Source organism: Peromyscus leucopus, chromosome 6 (assembly GCF_004664715.2).
Source record: "Peromyscus leucopus breed LL Stock chromosome 6, UCI_PerLeu_2.1, whole genome shotgun sequence".
NCBI lineage: Eukaryota > Metazoa > Chordata > Mammalia > Rodentia > Cricetidae > Peromyscus > Peromyscus leucopus.
The window spans coordinates 83549620-83568268 of record NC_051068.1 but is presented as its reverse complement, the minus strand read 5'-3'; the positions used below and the strand labels follow the sequence as shown (position 1 = coordinate 83568268).

At 39.6% G+C, this 18649-nt stretch overlaps 1 protein-coding gene across 5 annotated transcripts in view; it reads right to left on the bottom strand.

The window, feature by feature from the left end:
- Positions 1 to 18649, bottom strand: part of LOC119086088 (calcium-binding mitochondrial carrier protein SCaMC-1-like) — a 57346-nt gene that overhangs the window by 9653 nt on the left and 29044 nt on the right. For all 5 annotated transcript variants that reach the window (XM_037207012.1, XM_028879326.2, XM_037207014.1 and 2 more), the window contains exons 5-6: positions 7202 to 7360; positions 1956 to 2108 (exon numbers count right to left, since the gene is read on the bottom strand). In XM_037207012.1, the coding sequence (XP_037062907.1) occupies positions 1956 to 2108; positions 7202 to 7360 (312 nt within the window). The remainder of the gene's footprint in view (positions 1 to 1955; positions 2109 to 7201; positions 7361 to 18649) is intronic.

The following is an 18649-nucleotide window of genomic DNA, read 5'->3' as shown; positions in this document are numbered from 1 at the left end:
TAGGGAAAGGAGCCCTTTGCTGCCTCTATGTGATTCATTCCACCTCTCCAGGGCTGCAGACTAGACATCTTAAGTCAAAGTCCTGGTTAGTAACACCATTACCTGGAGCGTCCTCTGTGTCACTACATGCCCCCTTAAGTAGTGACGGTGGCATGCTGATGACAGAGAGTCTAGAACATTCTTCTTCTTCATAAATGACAGCATAGACATTCCCAGCTAACAGTCATGAGCACACATTGGACACAACTTTTTTATATGTTTACAACACACTAGTTCTCTCTCTTAAATTGGTATTTTTATTTAGACGAATCGTCCCTGAATTTCAGCATGGACTTTCGATAGAATGTGGATCTGGAAGGGCAGGGAGTTGATATATATCTTGTTTTCTCATGTACCCCCAGACTCTACTATAAAACCTAAGACCTAGCTCATGTGTGTAGGCACATAACAAATACTGAAATACAAGAAATTGCCAAAATTCAAAAGATATTGTAACTCAGATATCCTGGATCTATCTGCTTCCAGATACAACTTTATACTCATGACTATTCAACAGACTTTTGCTACCAACAATCTTGTTTCATTTCCTTGTTCCATCTATACTGTGACTCTCTTAGATTTTCATAGTTTCCCCTCTTTTGAGGCTCCAACATATCTTTGTTTCCCATTTTTACCAAAGAAACTAGAAGCATTAAGAAGAAAGCAACAAGAAACCTACTTACAGCTGTCCCCACTCAATAGTGCTTCTCCTGGGCCTGTGGTTGAAGACCCTGGGCAACACCAAGCCTGCCTGAGCCCCAGCTCCAATTTCTTACCAAAGCTCTTCTCCTTTTAAGGACAGTCACTTTGCATACCGCCTTGGTCTCTTTAGTACCCCCCTCCCTGGGTCACTTTAGGAGCATTGTTTTTTCCAGCTCTAGGAAATCCCTCTCTTTGGACCCATTCCCCCATCTACCTGCCACTTCCCTCCCCTTCTTCTTCTCATGCTGAAACTCCTTGAAAGAGTTGCCAGTCTCTCTCCTCTATTTTCCCAGCAACCCCTGAGATGGTGCATTCATTCATTCATCCATTATTGGTTTTTAGTTTAAAATCCACAAAGACAAATGAGACCTTTTTGCTTGTTGTTATTTGCTACATTTCTATTACTTAGAAAAGGGTCTTTTTAACACATGAGGTGTACACTAGCTGATAAAAACAATACTGTTGAATGAGTCAGCAAATCTCCATTTTAGGAAGAGCTGAATATTCTAATGGCAAGCATTTCAGAGTCGTCTATCTCCTTGCTTTTCACCATCTGACCTAAGAAAGGGTAGCATCCATCTTTTATATTTTCATAAAACAGTACGGCTCTGTGCCCACATGAGAAAGGCCCTGCAGAAGAAGCACTTTAATGCCCTAGCTAAGCATTTATTTAAAGAGGAGAGAATTCTTCTAAAATTCACAATAAAGAGGAAAAACTTGAGAAGCATATAGAGCATCCTTAGACTCTTATGAAGCCCAAATAAAAACTGATGTCTGTCCTGTCTCAAAGTAAATTACTTAAGCAAAAACAAGATCTTAAATCAGACCAAAAATCTTTGAAATTCGGGGCATATTTCTCAACTCTGTCTTCACTAAATAAGAAGGTTAATTCTTGATTCATTAACAAATGGGCTGAAATCTCTGAGAAACATTCAAACTGTTCTAAGAAAAAAATTATGAACTGTTTTGTGAACACCTCTTAAGCTGTGACAATTAACTTAAAAGAACGAGGCACAGACCTGCAGTGGTAATGCAGTGCAGCTTCTAGAAGCACTCTATAGTAATAAAGCATGAATGAAAAGAAAAGTCAGTAATATGTACACGGGCAACTCTTGCTTATATACACTTGTGCTCTCTTTCACAAAAGTCTAAAGTTATAAAAAATTAAGTTTGAAACATGATCATTTAAAACCCCAGAGTCAATAACACTTTACCTGTTCATAGGCTGCTACCTTGAGTGCTGTCTCTGGTGCGATCTTGATAACATTCACACCATTTCCTCGCCAAAGAGAAAAAGGTCCTCCTTCTCTTATCATCTGCTTGAACTCATCAACCAAACTCATTTTACTCATTCTTGAACGACGCACCTAGAAATAAGTGGCAAATTTATTTAAATTTATTTTGCTGGTAATATAAAACTACTTCATTGCTGGTGAAATACTTATACCTTGATCAGAATCTAGACTTGGTGTGTTTTCCTTTGTATCTCCTGTCCCTACATTCCCTCCGTAGAGTGGTCGAGAACCCATTGTAGCCCTGCAAGCGAGGCATGTTAGTATTTTTTTCTTGTCCCCAGTTACACAGAAAAATCATGGTAGCCTTCCCTCTATCCATTGTTTTGCATCCCATGTGGTGGTATTCTAATTGTACTGAAATGTGATTTTGATTGTATGTTAATAAATAAAGTTGCCCGGGGGTCAGAGCTATTAGAGCCATAGACAGAGTGTGGCGGTGGTGGCACACGCCTTTAATCCCATAGATCTCTGTGTGTTCAGGGATACAGCCAGCATTGGAGATATATGCCTTTAAGACCTAGGGGGCTGTACATACAGACAGTGATGAGGCAGTCACGTGTTTGGGTTTACAACCAATGAGAAGGCAGAATGACTATGAAACGACTTACACACAGGAAAATAGCTCTCTTTTCGGGAAGCTGGGACACTGCAGGAGGAAGGGTGAGATTTAGCTCTGAGTTCTGACCTCTTGGCTTTCTCTTTTACATTGTTTCTGTGTTTCTTATTTAATAAGACAGTTGGATACATCTACATCCCCATGCTTCAAATAAAGTAAAATCACAGAAATAAACATTTCCTGCATTTTAAATTGCATGCTATTCAGCATAGATGATGAAATCACCCACCACCTTGCCTTCCAGAGTTATGAGTCACCTTTGTGCAGTGTATCCAGGTGGTATATTCTACCTACCCATATCAGTTAGGAGCTATCTCCATTATCAAATCTACTACTGCAGTATTACCATAGTGCATATGTTCAAGCATCCCTTATTTTACTTCATTAAGGCCCCAAAGCTCAGCAGTAGCGATGTTTGCAATACACATGTGCCAGAGGCAACATAAAGTGCATCCTTCAGTGAGAGATGAAAGTCGTGTAACTTGTATTAGGGTATATTACTATGATTGTTGTACTTTAGTATTAATGCTGGTAATCTCTTATTGTGCTTAATTTATAAATTAAACTTTATTGTGTATATGTATGTATGTATAGGGTAAAATACAGTATTCCAAGGTTTAGAACTATCTTCAGTGTAAGGTAACCAATGGGAAAATTCTCCCAGAGATGGGGACTATTGTAATATAAAACATCAAAGAAAAATAAAGACAACTTATGGAAGACAGAGACCCTCAGCATAAGCAAAGTCTGTGGTTGCTATCAAAAGTACCCCAAGATTATTAAAGAGCACACTGAAATGTTGAAATGCACATTGAAATGCATTGAAAACAGAACTGGATGAAAATACATCAAACTTTCAAGATGAATACATTGAGACTTCAGGGTGTTGTGGATTGTATTGTAGCTCTCAAATATGTCGAAGCCCAGACTCCTATTCCCTCAGGGTGTGCTCCTATTTGGACAGGATCTTTGCAGATAAAGTCAAGCTGATCTACTATTACCTTTATCCTTATAAAAGGGCAATTTGGACATAGAGAAATAGCACACCAAGAAGGAAGGCAATATGAAGTATCCAGGTCAAGGAAAGGCACCAGGAGCAGACTCCCTCAGCACCCTGGGAGCAGTCAGCTCTGCTGTCCACTTGATTGGTCCTCCAGAACTACAACACCACGCTTCTGATTTTATGCCAGGCTGTGGTATTTTGTTACTGAATTGAATTTTTAACAAAGGGAGCTGTAGGAATTACAGGTCAGCTAATGTCTACATCCATGCTTTCCTGTGTTTTTGTGTTTTCCAGTCATCTTATGGTTTTTAAAAATGTGTGTGTGTGTGTGTGTGTGTGTGTGTGTATGAGAGAGACCGACAGACAGACAGAGTCTGACCTGAAATTTGCTATGTTACTGAGGATAACCTTAGACTCCTGATTCTCTTGCCTCCACTTTCCAAGGGCTAAGAGTACAGGCCTGTATCATCATCACACTTGGCTTTAATTCATTTCTTATCTACTCTCCCTCCATATTCTCTATTTTTCTAGATTTTCCTTTCCTTTTTCACATCCTTTTCCTACTCTATCTGCTTTAGTTCTTTCCTTTTTTCATTCTTTCCATTACCCCACATTTGCTCCATATTTTTGAGATTTCTTTGTTTAATAATTTCATACATACATAATGTGTTTTGATCAAATGTCTACCCCCATTTCATCCCCTCCATGTCCTCCCCATCCCTTCCATCACTTTTCCCTCTCAACTTCATGTGCTTTTTAATCCACTGTGTCCACTTGATGCTCAAGGATGTGCATGGGTCTAGGACCATCTCCTGGAGCACAGCCTCTCAGGGGCCACATCCTTGGAGATGAAACTCCCTCTCTCAGCAGCCATCAATTGCCAATTGCTCCTCAAAGACAGGTTTCATGAAGGTGCCTCCCCTGCCCGTGCTGTGGTTTTAGCTGGCTTGATCTCATACAGGTCTTGTGCATGTGGTTGCAGCTGCTGTGAGTGCACGTGTGCAGCAGTCCCACCATGTCCAGCAAACACTGTTTTGCTGCAGATGTTGCTGCATGCTTTTTCACTCTCCCTAATCCAATGACGCATGTGTAGCCCTTAGAGATCTAATCATCTCTACCTTGGTGTACCTACAATGTTCTTTTCCAGACTGTGTGAAGCAAAACCTCTAAAGTAACAATTGCTCTTTTCAATATCGTATCACCATCACAGGTTTATATGTCTGTCATGTTCTGGACAATAAGAACCATGCTCGTCCATCTTTGCATTTCTAGCACCTAACATGGAATAAGCACATAAGCTATCTTTCTTCTTAATTTTCCCTCTTGGCCCTATTTCCATGTCTGTTACCTCTCAACCATGTCTCCTCTGTGTAGCACTGTAAATGTCTGTAGCCGAATTTCTAAGCAGTCTTATTAAATAAAGAACACATAGCCAAATATAGGGGCGAAACCTTCGAGATCAGGGAAATAGTGAGAGGCACCAACCACCTTACCTCACCAGCTCTGTAGCTTCCAAAATGCGAGCTACTTCCTGTCTTACCCGCGCCTTTCTTGCCTTGCTGTTCTGCCCTCTCATTGGCTCTTAGCCCAGCTACCTCACTGCCTTGTCACTGCCTGTCTGTCCAAACCTCTAGGTCTCTATGGTTGGCACTGGGATGAAAGGCGTGGGTCACCACACTTGGCTCTGTTCCCTAGTGTGGCCTTGAACACACAGAGACCCTGCCTGCCAAGTGATCAGATCAAGGGTGTGTGCTACCACTGCCTGACTTTTGTGTTAATGGCTTGCTATTTCCTCTGATCGACAGGCAAACTTTATTTATTAACATACAAATAAAATACCACCACAAATGTCCTTATTATTTCTTTTATATGTAATTTTAAAATTTTTTATTGGAGGCCCAGGTACTGGGAAAACTTGGTTTTCTACTTTAACATGTAACAGAACATTTTCAACTTTGTCTTTCCTAACAATTGTCCAAATTTAGCTTTCTGGCTGAATAGAATATGGGTTACACATGAAATCAAACATATAGAAGGGTAATGGGTTAGTTGCCCTATTATCATAACTAAACTATATTCCCCATATTTTAGATGATTAAACTAAAGCCTTTATTTCCATTGGATAAATTAACCAAGATATTATTATATAGCTACATGAGACATAAGAAGAAGAAATAAAATAGTATCTATTCCCCCTTGGTATTCCCATGGTACTAATGTGTTTTCTGTCCAGTTATATAATGGCATTTCAATATTTATTATCTAATTATCTATTTCCCTGATGTATTATAATTCCTCTAATGTTAAAAAGTGTGTCTGACTTGGTACAGTACCTAATGCCCCTTAAAGACAGGCTGGGCAGCAGTGATGCACACCTTTAATCCCAGCACTCAGGAGGCAGAGGCAGGAGGATCTCTGTGAGTTCAAGGCCAGCCTGGGCTACAGAGTGAGTTCCAGGAAAGGCGCCAAAGCTACACAGAGAAATCCTGTCTCCAAAAAAACAACAAAAAAATAAATAAATAAAGACCTAATACATAACATACCCTGCTAAACAGGTATGGAATAAATAAATAAAGCTCCCTTAATCCAAAATAATGTCCTTGTAACACAATATATATTCTAAAAATGACATATAAATTTAATATTTAAGCAGAGTCACAAATTTTGACAGAATGATGAACAATTACAGACAAATTTCAATGTTCTTAATTAGGTAACATTACAATTTTACATAATTATCATAGTATACTATAATAACTATCCATAATTTATCACTGAAGGTTACCAATATCACCAAAACAACAAAGGACAATAAAACACCCAGATATATCATTTTAATTACCAATTTAAATTCACTCTATTGTTTCTTGAGTTTTATATTCTTACAGCAAAAGTATTCAGCAAGTATTGAATTGTAATTATCAATTTTAATAATTATTGGGTAGACTAGTTATGCTTCTGAAAACCAGTCTAATAGAGGAGTTCTGTTGTTATTTGAAAGTAAAATTCCTTTGAGTATTGTATGAGTTCGTGTTTTCGCACTGTGAGGAAGCAAGCAGCACTTGGGGATGGCTCCTTGGGCCTCACGTCTTTAGAGATTTCTTTCACAGCAGCCAGGCAGTGGAGTTCCCACCGTGTGGCTAGGAGCAGGGAGAGTGAATGTCTGCCTGGCCAGCTCGCTCCCGGTTTCCTTTTCTTCTCCCCTAAGGCCCAGCCTCACCAGAGTGCTGCCGGCCTTCAGAGTGATTCCTCTCCCTTAGTTAATCCTCCAGCAAATGCCCTGATAGACCCCTCAGGCGAGTGCTTTGTTCATCTGCTAGGCTCAGCCTCGTCCAGTGAAACTGACATTCAAGATCGATCATTCCCAACACCATAGAGGCCTCTTGAAGAAAAGGGCGGAATGTTTTGATAGTAAAGAGAAAATCATTTACATTTCCAAGAAAGCATAAAATCTCAATGAGAGGTACTGTGACCTCTGCCAGACATTGAAAAGTAACGTTTTAATGACCGAGGACTCTCCACGGCCCTTCAAGGCACGCAAACTACCTGCATCAGGACTTTCAAGCGGTCCAAAGGCGCCGTGCACGTCCGCGCAATCGCACTCGCTATTCCTGCGGCCACTAAGCGCTTCCACCACTCCCCGGACTTCTTCTCCTGTTCTGTAAATTCATCGGGAATACTTATGCTCTCCCCTATATCAACTACCTGAGAAGTGGAAAAAAAGAATTAGACACTGAAGTGGAAACACTTGAGAAATCAAAGCATAACTTTCTACAAAGATCAAGAAAAAATTTTCACACAGAGCAAAAACTTCAACATTTATTTTTCAAATCACCTCCTATACTGAAGATTGACAATTTGCTTAGTACTCGGTGCTTATACTCAAATCACTTGGTATAACACATTCACATACAGATTTAAAATAAAATTTTCATTAAATTAGCTATTAATTTAAAATAATTCTCAAACCATTTAAATAATCTCTTCCATGAAAACAATGTAAACCTGAGATCAGGGAACATGCCATTCACACCGTGTCTGCCACATACTAGGTGAGGAATAAATACTGAATAAATTTCCACACTTTATTCCAAATTCATACATATGAGTCAAAGTCAGGAGGCAAGAATAGCAACTTACGCACTCTGACTTACTCAGTGACCTTCTGTTGACCGATTTTCTCTTTAAAAATGTGTATTACAATGAGTTTATATTTAGTAATTTTACCTTTAGCAACCATAATTTATTTCCTGAGGAGTATTTTTAAGTGTTGAAGCATCGCATCTCAGTGAAGAGTGCCAAAGAATAGACTTGGATTCTATTACTGTCGATGAGATAGGTAAGTGGCTGCTCTTCTTAGCTTTCCACTTTGATTTATTCACTCTGTTAATGCCCTTTCAGGAACCTTCTTAAATTGTTTTCCCTCTGCCCACAAAGGTTTCTTGTTGACTCAGTCGCTTCCTGTCTAATAATGCACAATCTTGATTGATTAGTTTACTCTGTTTATTGTTGGCTGCTCTTGTACAAAGTAAGCCTGATGAGGCCAGCAACCTGGTCTCCCCATGTACTGCTGGAAACCTAGACCTCAGCTCCTGAAGACAAGGGTGCTCAATAGACATGGTTGAAGCAAACGTCCACACGCCAGGTTCTGGGCTTTGCATTAGTGAGACACAGAGAAGGTGGTTTCTGCCTCTAGCTTTTACAGAGCTCTGTTATTGTTGTCTCTATAATAAGAGACATGGGGGAAAGATACAATCAACTACGATACAGGGCAATAACTACAACAACAAAGGTAGCAAATACAAGTGCCCAGAGAAAATCCTACGGAAACACTGAACGCACAGATCAGACTTGATGGGTTGAGAAAGTGGAGGCAAAGTTGAGTCGGCAGGGAAAGTCGAGTGGATCTGGGAGGAGATGGGTTAAGGGTTAAATATGATCAAGACACATTGCACAAGATCTCAAAGAACTAATAAAAATAAAATAATAATTTAAAAATAAAAATTACAAATTTAAAATGGAAGAAAAGAATTCTTTATAGTTAATGTAACTTAGAAGCCTCAAAGCCCAAATTTGAATTCAAGTGTCATGACCTCAGAGGCCATTGCATTATACTATCTTTCTATACCCACAGGAATGTTCTAGGCAACAAAAATGGTATGCTTAAAGATACTACTTATTCTAAGAACCACAAGATTATATATAGACAAGGAAAGAGATATTTTAAAAATAATAAAATAAAATGGCAAAGGTCAATGAGATAGTTCTGCAGATGGAGATGATGGCCACCAAGCCTGGCAAACTGAGTTCATTTCCAAAACCTAAGTACTGACTCTTGCCAGTTTTCCGGTCCTCTCCACATACCCACCATGGTGTGAGCACATATACTTACACTAGGCCTCATATCTTTCTAAGGGTTTAGATCATCATTAGTTAGAAAGCACAAAGTGGTGATGGGTTCAAGAGCTTGAAATGCCCACTGTTTTGCTAGGTTGGCTGTCAAGAACAAAGGATTTAAGTTTTGAGTTTATATTGTTTCATTCCATGTACAAAATCCAGGTTGATCTGTCTGGAGATGACCTGGTATCACAGACCAGCTAATTAGAAAAAGAAATGAAAGTAAGAGATGACTGAAAGAGGAAAAAACAGAGGAATCAGAATAACAAACCACAGACCACAAACTTAAATGCCTTTGGAGGCCAGGCATGAAGTCTCATGCACGTATCAGGAGAAAGCCCACAGAAAATGGACATATCTGCCTCTTCACTTTAGCCAGTTTTATCCAGTTGTTCTTATGTAGGATGCATATTGGGGCTCTATGTTCTTCTAATGTTCCCAGAGAAACCAGAAAGCTGGGATTTACCTATGAAATTCCTTTAGTTTTAAGCACTATGTGAGTCAAACAGCACACTTGGCCTTTGATGGATGCCGAGGAACTTGTGTCAGAGTGAGCTCCACTGGTCATACCCACGCCCAGTTTGGGTGATGCTGAGATAACACTTTTATCTTGGGCTTTAAAGGTGGTGGTGGAACAAGTTAGGAATAGAGGCTCTTGAGAATGGTGGGATTTATTTTGCATGTGACAATGTAAAATTTGGAACTAAAGAGCGGAATGCAATGGGATGAATGGTGGTGTCCCCCCTCCAATTTCATACACTTAAATCCTAACCCAGTGTGAATGTGTGTCTTAAGAAGACACCTGGGAGCTATCTGACTCTTTTTTTTTTCAACCTGTGAGGGATAAAATATTCCTCTGTAACCAGGAAGAAAATTCTGCTAACAATGGGACTATGAGAGTATGCACCTTTAGCTCAGGGCTCTAGCTGCTAGAATGAAAACACATTGTTTAAGCCACTACATCTGTATTAATTTGTTATAGCAGACCATGATAAGACAAATAAAATCACAATCAATTTTCATTTTTAAAGCAGCTAGAATCAAGAAACTATAAAATCTATGTATAAAAATAAAAATGCAAGTTAATTGGGCTTTAAAAAGTAAATGATGAAGAGTAAAGAGGGGTTGCTTACTTTACCAGGTTCAGTGCACTATAGAGCATGAGCATCGAAAACAGTTCAATACGGCTATAAAATCAGACAAACATTTAGAAGAGACACACAAAGAAAACTCTGAGAATATTGAGCTCTCAATGGAAGTTTGATATCTGAGCAAAGAAGTACTATATTAAGAATAAATATGGAAGCCATAGATTGGTTAGATTGTGTTGAGAAAATTCCTCAATACAGGAAAACATACAAACAGAGCCTTCCCTTGGCCATGTACAAATTCAACTACAGAAGTGTTAAGATCTAAACGTAAGAAATGGAACTACACCAAGAGAGGTCAACAAGACCAAGCGATGGTGAAGGATTCTTTAAAATGCAGGAGTTGAAAACCCATTGACTTTTGATGCATTGAGTATCAAAACGTAAGGATTCCTGTTCAATTAAGAACAATGTGGAAAAAACAAGCAAGTGGGCAAATAACATAGTAGGGAGAAAAAGGATTTGCAAGTCTTAAGTTCAAGAATATGTATCTACAATAAATATGCAATTCCTATGAATGAATAAGAACAAGATAGAAAACCCATCAAAAATAGGCAAAGGCTGTGAACAGATATTTATGTAAAATAACATGAACACATCTGATCTTTTATGAAAATATTTTCAAACTGCATGGAGAATAGGAGATATTCAGTGAAGCAATGAGATGGAACCTTACACCCAGTGAATGTTTGAAAACTGGATGGTGACAAGCAGGAATGGAATTATTAGGAGGTGTGGCTTTGTTTTGAATAGGTATGGCCTTGTTAGAGGAAGTGTGTCACTGTGGGGGCGGGCTTTGAGGTTTCCTATGCTCAAGACACTGCCCAGTGTGTTAGTCAACTTCCTGTTGCCTGCAAGATGTGGGACTCTCAGCTACTATTCCAGCACAACTTCTGCCTGCATGCTGCCATGCTCCCTGTCATGATGATAATGGACTGAACCTCTAAACTGTAAGCAAGCCACCTATAAAATGTTTCCTTTATAAGAGTTGCCATGGTCAGGATGTCTCTTCACAGCAATAGAAACCCTAACTAAGACATAGCCACACCTGGCAGGATCTCATAAGCATTTCCTATCAGGTAACCCACAGCCACCAGACTCTCCTAAAAAATAGAGAAAATAACAGAAACCAAGAAGCAAAGTACCCACCCAGCAAAGACAAGATCAGATAAATAATAGCACCTAGAATTCCAATCATCCCAAACCCAGATTCCTAGACTGCAGGAGGCTACAGGAGTACACAGTAGGTGACAAGTAGTGTTCAACAGGTCGACCCACCAGATGAATAATGCTCTGTTGGGCAACCCTGTTAGGCAATGTCCATGGGGTCACTGTTTGTGGAAACGGGTTGCTTTCTGTCTGTAACTTTCTCATGTGCCACCACTCACCTCTTTAAAAAGAACAGCTGTAAGGTTCTTTCCACATTGAAAGCCCATTGATAGTGTATTTTACATCTTTGGGCACACATATAGCTGTGAATGTTCAGAAAGATGATTTCTGCTTAAGCTGTATAATTCTGATAATACTAGAATACTTTTCATAACTAACACAGGAAGTAACAGTATTCTTAGTCACAAATACAGCTAATTTTAGATTTCAGAACAAATTCAAAACAGTCTAGCTGCCCCTGCAGAGAAAACACAAACATAAGTTCCAGGTGTTTATTGCTGAATCAAGGCCAAAACTGAAGCAACTTTGGTAGACATAAGCCCCTGCAGCAATTCTCTTTCTGCATGTACCCCAACCACTCAAGGTTCATCCAACTAACTGCTATTGTTAAGTCCTAAATTTCAATGCCATTCACTGTCGGGGAAAGAGATACATGCGCGGCCAAGTGTTACTCACTGGCCAGTCAGTGTGACATCTCTAGCCTGAGAAAAACTGTGTGACTTATCATGTATAATGAGAATGGGTTGGACCCTGAGAATGTAACATATAATTGTCCAGAGTCTGGCTGTGAGAGGGAGAAGGAGGAATGAGAGAGAGAGAGAGAGAGAGAGAGAGAGAGAGAGAGAGAGAGAGAGAGAGAGAGAGAAGGTGTGCAGAGGGAGCTGAGGAGAGAGGATGGGTAGCTAGACAGGAGAGAGAGAGCAAGAGAGATTTTCAGAAAGAGATTCTGAGATGTATGTCTCTGTAAAGATCTGAGCAGAGGTGAAAGTGTGTGTGTGTGTGTGTGTGTGTGTGTGTGTGTGTGTGTGTGTGTGTGTAGAGAGAGAGCAGGAGATGTGTGCAGAGAGAGCTGGGTAGAAGATGAGTAGCTTTGTAGAAGAGAGAGCTTGTGTAGTTATATAGAAAAGAGACATAAAGGAGAAATGTGTGCGTAGAGGAGAGTGAGAGAATGAGTGAGTAAAAAGTGAGTGAATGATGTAAAAGTGTGTGTGTGTGTGTGTGTGTGTGTGTGTGTGTGTGTGTGTACATGAACGAGCTGTGTAAAAGACTTGCTGCTATGTAGAGGAGCGATGTGAAGAGGTGTGGAGGGAGTGAGTGTGTATTAGAGTGTGGGGGAGGTGTGCAGAGGGAGCTGAGGAGAGGGGATGAGTAGCTAGGCAGGGGAGACAGCTAGAGAGATTTTCAGAGAGGATTTTTAAAGATGAAGTAAAAGAGAAAGTTACTATCGGAAAGTGTATGTTTCCTTATTTTTTCCCCTCAGATAGAAAAAGTCTAGCCCTCACCACATTCATGGAATTTTTTGCATACCCTGGTGCTGACTGGAGGCTGGACCTCCCAGTTAGCATGATGTTTAGACATCAGCATAAACACACAATCAGTAATAACCAGGGCACTATGTATCCACTAGAGCCCAGCAGACCCTGAGAAATGCAACATAGATGAAGCACAAGACAAGAACTTCAAAATAACCTTTATTCATATATTTAAAAGGATATGAATATATCCATTAATAAATCTATGAAAACACAAACTGAAATAAAATGAAGAACATAGTTCAAGACTTGCAAGTAAAAATGGAATCAATCAAAGAAACCCAAACTGAGAGATAAATGGAAAAGAAAAATGTAGGAACTCAAATGGGAACCCCAGAGGCAAACCTGGTAATTGAAAGAGAATCTCACGTATTGAAGACATGACAGAAGAAATGGATATAGTAGTCAAAGAAAATGTTAAATCTAAAACATGCAGGAACTCTGGGACACTATGAAAAGAACAAGTCTAAGGATTAAGGGAATAAAGGAAGGAAAAGAAACACAGGTCAAAGGCACAGAAAATATCTTCAACAAAATGATAGAAGAAAATGTCCCTAACCTAAAGAAGGGAGTACCTATCAAGGCACAAGAAGCATACAGAATATTAAGCAGATTGGACCAGAAAATCAATTCCTCACAGCACATGATAATCAAAACGCTAAAGATACAGAAAAAATATTAAAAACTGCAAGAGAAGAAGACCAAATAACAGGTAAAGGCAGAAAAACACCTGACTTCTCAATGGAGACTCTGAAGCCAGAAGGGCCTGAACAGAGATATTCTACAAACTCTAAGAGACTACAGTTGCCAGACCTGAATACTATGCCCAGCAAAATTTTCAAGAACAATACATGGAGAAAGAAAGAAATCCCATGATAAAACCAAATTCAAGAAGTATCTATCTACAAATCCAGCCCTACAGAAAGTGCTAGAAGAAAAATTTCAACCTGAAGAGGTTAACCACACCCAGGAAAACACAAGGGATAAATAATATCAGAACAGCAAATCAAAAAAGAAGAGGAAAAAACCCACATCTGTGGGAGCCCACAGAGACTCCATCTTGGCTCAAGGTCAGAGAGCTTGTTTTGTCCCCCAAGGCTGCATAAAGGATGTTTTGGCCAAAGGTGTGGTTACCAAGTGTCTTATACTTCAAGGCCTAATTACAGGATGTTTTGCCATAAGGCATGGCTACTAGATGTTTTAAGAACTGAGGAAGTGCTTACACTTGTCTGTACTTTGTACCTTGAGCCATTATGTCCTTGAGAGGGGGAGGTCTTTTGCCTCTCCCCTTTCTGCTGTATAAAAATCCCATGAGGAATAAACTCAGGGTGACTGTGGTATTGACCCAGAGCCCTCCTGATGCTACTGTGTGTCTCTGTCTTTTTCTTTTCATCTCTATTTTTCATATCTATTATTTCTCAATCCTCACTCCTCCCTTTAAGACTGTTTGATAATCAGGCAGGACCTGACACACTGTAACAACAAAATAACAGGAATCAAACTCTGCTCATTGATAACTATCAACATAAATGATTTCAATTCCCCAACTAAAACACACAGACTAACAATGGTGCAAAACAGGATCTATCCCTCAGCTGCATCCAAGAAACACACCTTAACATCCAGGATAGACATCACCTCAGGGTAAAAGGATGGAAAAATATATTCCAAGCAAATGGACCTAAGAAGCAAGCCAGTATAGCCATCTTAATATCTGGCAAAATAGACTTCAAAACAAATCAGAAAAGATAGGGAAAGACACTACATACTCAAAGGATAAGTACACCAAGAGAATAATTGCAATTGTTTACATCTATGCATGAATCACAAGAACACATGAGTTCATAAAAGAAACACTACCACAGTTGAAGTCACATATTGACCTGCATGTAGTGATACTCCACTCCTGCCAATAAACAATTTGTCCAGACAAAAACTAAACAGAGAAATGCTGGAGTTAGCTGACATCATAAACCAAATGGACCTATCAGATATTTAGAAAACATTTCAGCCAAACACAAAAGAATATATTTTCTTCTCCGCATCTCATGGAACTTCCTCTAAATTGATCACATACTTAGACACAAAGCAAGTTTCAACAGAATTGTGACTACCATGGATTAAAGCTGGATATCAACAGCAGAAACAACAAAAAACTTACAAACTCATGGAAACTGAACAACTCATTGCTGAATGAAAAATGGACCAAGGCATAATTAACAAATTAAAGACTTTTTAGAACTGAATAAAATGAAAACACGACATACCTACGCTGGCTAGTTTTATGTCAACTTGACACAAGGTATAGTCATCAGAGAGGACCTCAACTGAGAAAATGCCTCCATATGATTAGGCTGTAGACAAGCCTATTTATACTTCCTTAATTAATGATTTATGGGGGAGGGCCCAGACTATTGTGGGTGGTGCCACCCTGGACTAGTGGTCCTGGGTTCTATAAGAAAGCAGGCTGAGTAAGCCAATAAGCAGCACCTCTCCATTGCCTCTACATCAGCTCCCGCCTCCATGTTCCTGCCCTGTTTGAGTTCCTGTACTGACTTCCTCCATTGATGAACAGTGATATGGAAGTATAAGCCAAATAAACCCTTTGCTCCCCAAAATGCTTTGATCATGGTGTTTCATTTTAGCAATAGTAATCCTAACTAAGACAATACCTTACTTATGGGACACAATAAAAGGTGGTTCTAAGAGACAAGTTCATAGCACTAAGTGCCTACATTAAAAATTGGAGATCTCTTATATTAGTAACTTAACAGCACACCTGAAATCTGCATAACAAAAGGAAGAAATAACACCCAAAAGGAGTAGACAGCAAGAAATAAACTTGTGAATGAAATCAATAAATAGAAACAATAAAAATGCAAAGAATCAATGAACCAAAGAGTAGGTTCTTTAAGAAAAATCAGTATTGATAGACCCTTATCCAAATTATCTAAAAGGCAGAGTGAGAAGATCCAAATTAACAGAATTAGAGGTGAAAGGGGAGCATTACACTGAGTGTCTTAGCTAGGATTACCATTACTGTGGTGAAACACCATGACCAAAAGCAACTTGGGGAGTAAAGAGTTTATTTCACTCAGAGCTCCATATAACAGTTCATCATCAAAAGCAGTGAGGGCAGGAACTCATGCAGAGCAGGAACCTGGAGCCAAGAGCTGATGCAGAAGCTGTGGAGGAGTACTGCTTACTGGCTTGTTCATCGGATGGCTTGCTCAACCTGCTTTCTTATAGAGCCCAGGACCACCAGCCCACGTGGTACCACCCACAATGGGCTGGGCCCTCCTCCTTCAGACACTAATTAAAATATGTCCTACAGGCTTGCCTGCAGCCTAATCTTATGGAGGCATTTTCTTAATTGAGATTCCCTTCTCTCAGATCATTAGCTTGTGTCATGTTGACATAAAACTAGCCAGAACAATGAGAAAATCCAGACAGTCATAAGGACATACTTTAAAAATCTGTACTCCACCAAATAGGAAAACCTAAAAGAAATGGATCATTTTCTTGATATATATCACCAACAAAGTTAAATCAAGATCAGATAAGCAATTTAAACAGACCTATAATACCTAGTGAAATAGAAGCAGCAATTTAAAGTCCCCTAACCCAAAAAAGCCCAAGGCCAGGTTTCACATAGAATTCTACCAGACCTTCAAAGCAGAGTGAACACCAATACTCCTCAAACTATTCCACAAAACACAAACAAAAGGGACATTGCCCAATTCTCTTTACAAGGCCACAATTACCCTGATATGAACATTGTCACATAACGATGTTCTCACACACGTCTCAACAAAGAAAGAGAACAACAGACCAATTTCCCTTATGAACACAGATGTAAAAATTCTCAATAAAATACTTGCAAATTGAATACCAGAATTCATGAAAAAGATCATCCACTATGATCAAGTAGGCTTCATTCCAGAGATACAAGAATAGTTTAATTTATGTAATTCATAAGCATAATCCACTATATAAACAGACTGAAAAACAAAAACCACATGATCATCTCTAGAGGCAGAAAAATCCTTTGACAAAATCTAACAGTCCCTCTTGATAAAAGTTCTAGAAACATTAGAGAAACAAGGAACATACATAAACATAATAAAGGCAGTTTACAGCAAGCCCGTAGGCAATATCAATCTAATTGGAAAAAAAATTCAAAGAATTTTCACTTAAATTAGAAACAAGACAAGGTTTTCTATTCTCTCCATACCTATCCAAGTCTTAGCTAGAGCAGTAAGACAACTGAAGGAGATCAAGGGGGTACAAACAGGAAAGGAAGAAGTCAAAGTATCTTTAATTGCAGATAATATGGTAGTATACCTAAATGACCCTTAAAAATCTACTAGAAAATTCCTACAGCTGATAAACACTTTCAGCAAAGTAGCAGAATGCGAAATTAACACACAAAAACGTATCCCTCCTATATACACATGACAACCTCACTGAAAAAGAAATTAGGGAAACCATGATGACTTTCGTGCATAACACCCTGGTGAAATAGTAGTACAAAGCTTATGGGAGTAACCAACCAAGATGTGATTTGATTAAGGGCCATTCCATGAGATGTAACCCATACCCAACACTGCTTGGGTGGTCAAGAACATGAGACTAGACAGAGGCCAGGCACCTAGGGGAAAATCAAACACTACTACTCTGCAAACAGAAAGTAGCCATAAAATGACTCCTAATGTCACTCTGCTATACTTACTCATAGATCAGTGCCTTGTTCAGCCATCATCAGAGAAGCTTCCTCTTGCAGCAGATGGGAAAATACAGACACCCACAACCAGACAATGTGCAGAGAATGAGAGACCTTGGAACACTCAACTCTAGAGCATATATCTCCATCAAATCCCTCCCCTCAGGGCTCAGAAGTATAAAGAGTATGAGAGCCAGAGTGGATGGAAGACGCCAAGAAAACAAGACCTTCTAAACACCAGGACCGATGTACATATTAACTCACAAAGACTGTGGCAGTATGCATAAGGCCTGCATAGATCTGTACCAGAGGAGAAGTGGACACATGCCCTATCCCTAACCCAGAAGCTAGCTCCAGTTAACCACTTGCCAATGACAAATTGGTTTCTCCACCAGAGATAACTGGGAAAACAAACCACTCTTGAGAATAGGTCTAATGCCCGGTAGTAGATGGTCAACACAAAGTGAACTCTGGGGCATCTTAGGAAGTTTCTTTGTCTCAATATGTTGTGTCAGGGCATTTTTAACCTTACAGGCCCTTTGCAAATATATTATGGATTCTGATTTTGTGTTTTTATGGGATTACTGTGTCTGTGAACATGTGTATCTCTGTATCTATGTGTGCTTCTCATGCTTTTTCTCTTTACTTTTCTTTTTATTTTATTTTTAATTTTCTTTTATTAACTTTTTTCATTTATTTTACATACAGTTCCCCTCCTCTCCTCTCCTTCAGTTCCCTCACCACCACCCCTGACTCCTGTCTACCCCTCTCCCCATCCACTCCTCCATCTCCATTCAGAGAGGGGCAGGCCTCCCACAGACTTGAACAAAGCATGACACATCAAGTTGAGGTAGAACTGAGCTCCTCCTGCTGCATAAAGGCTGGGCAAAGTAATCCAGCATGGAGAACAGGTTTCCAAAAGTCAGCTAAGCACCAGGGACAGGTCCTGATCTCACTGCTAGGAGCCTTACAAACACAGCAAGCTACACAACTGTCACACACACACATGCAGAGGGCCTAGGTC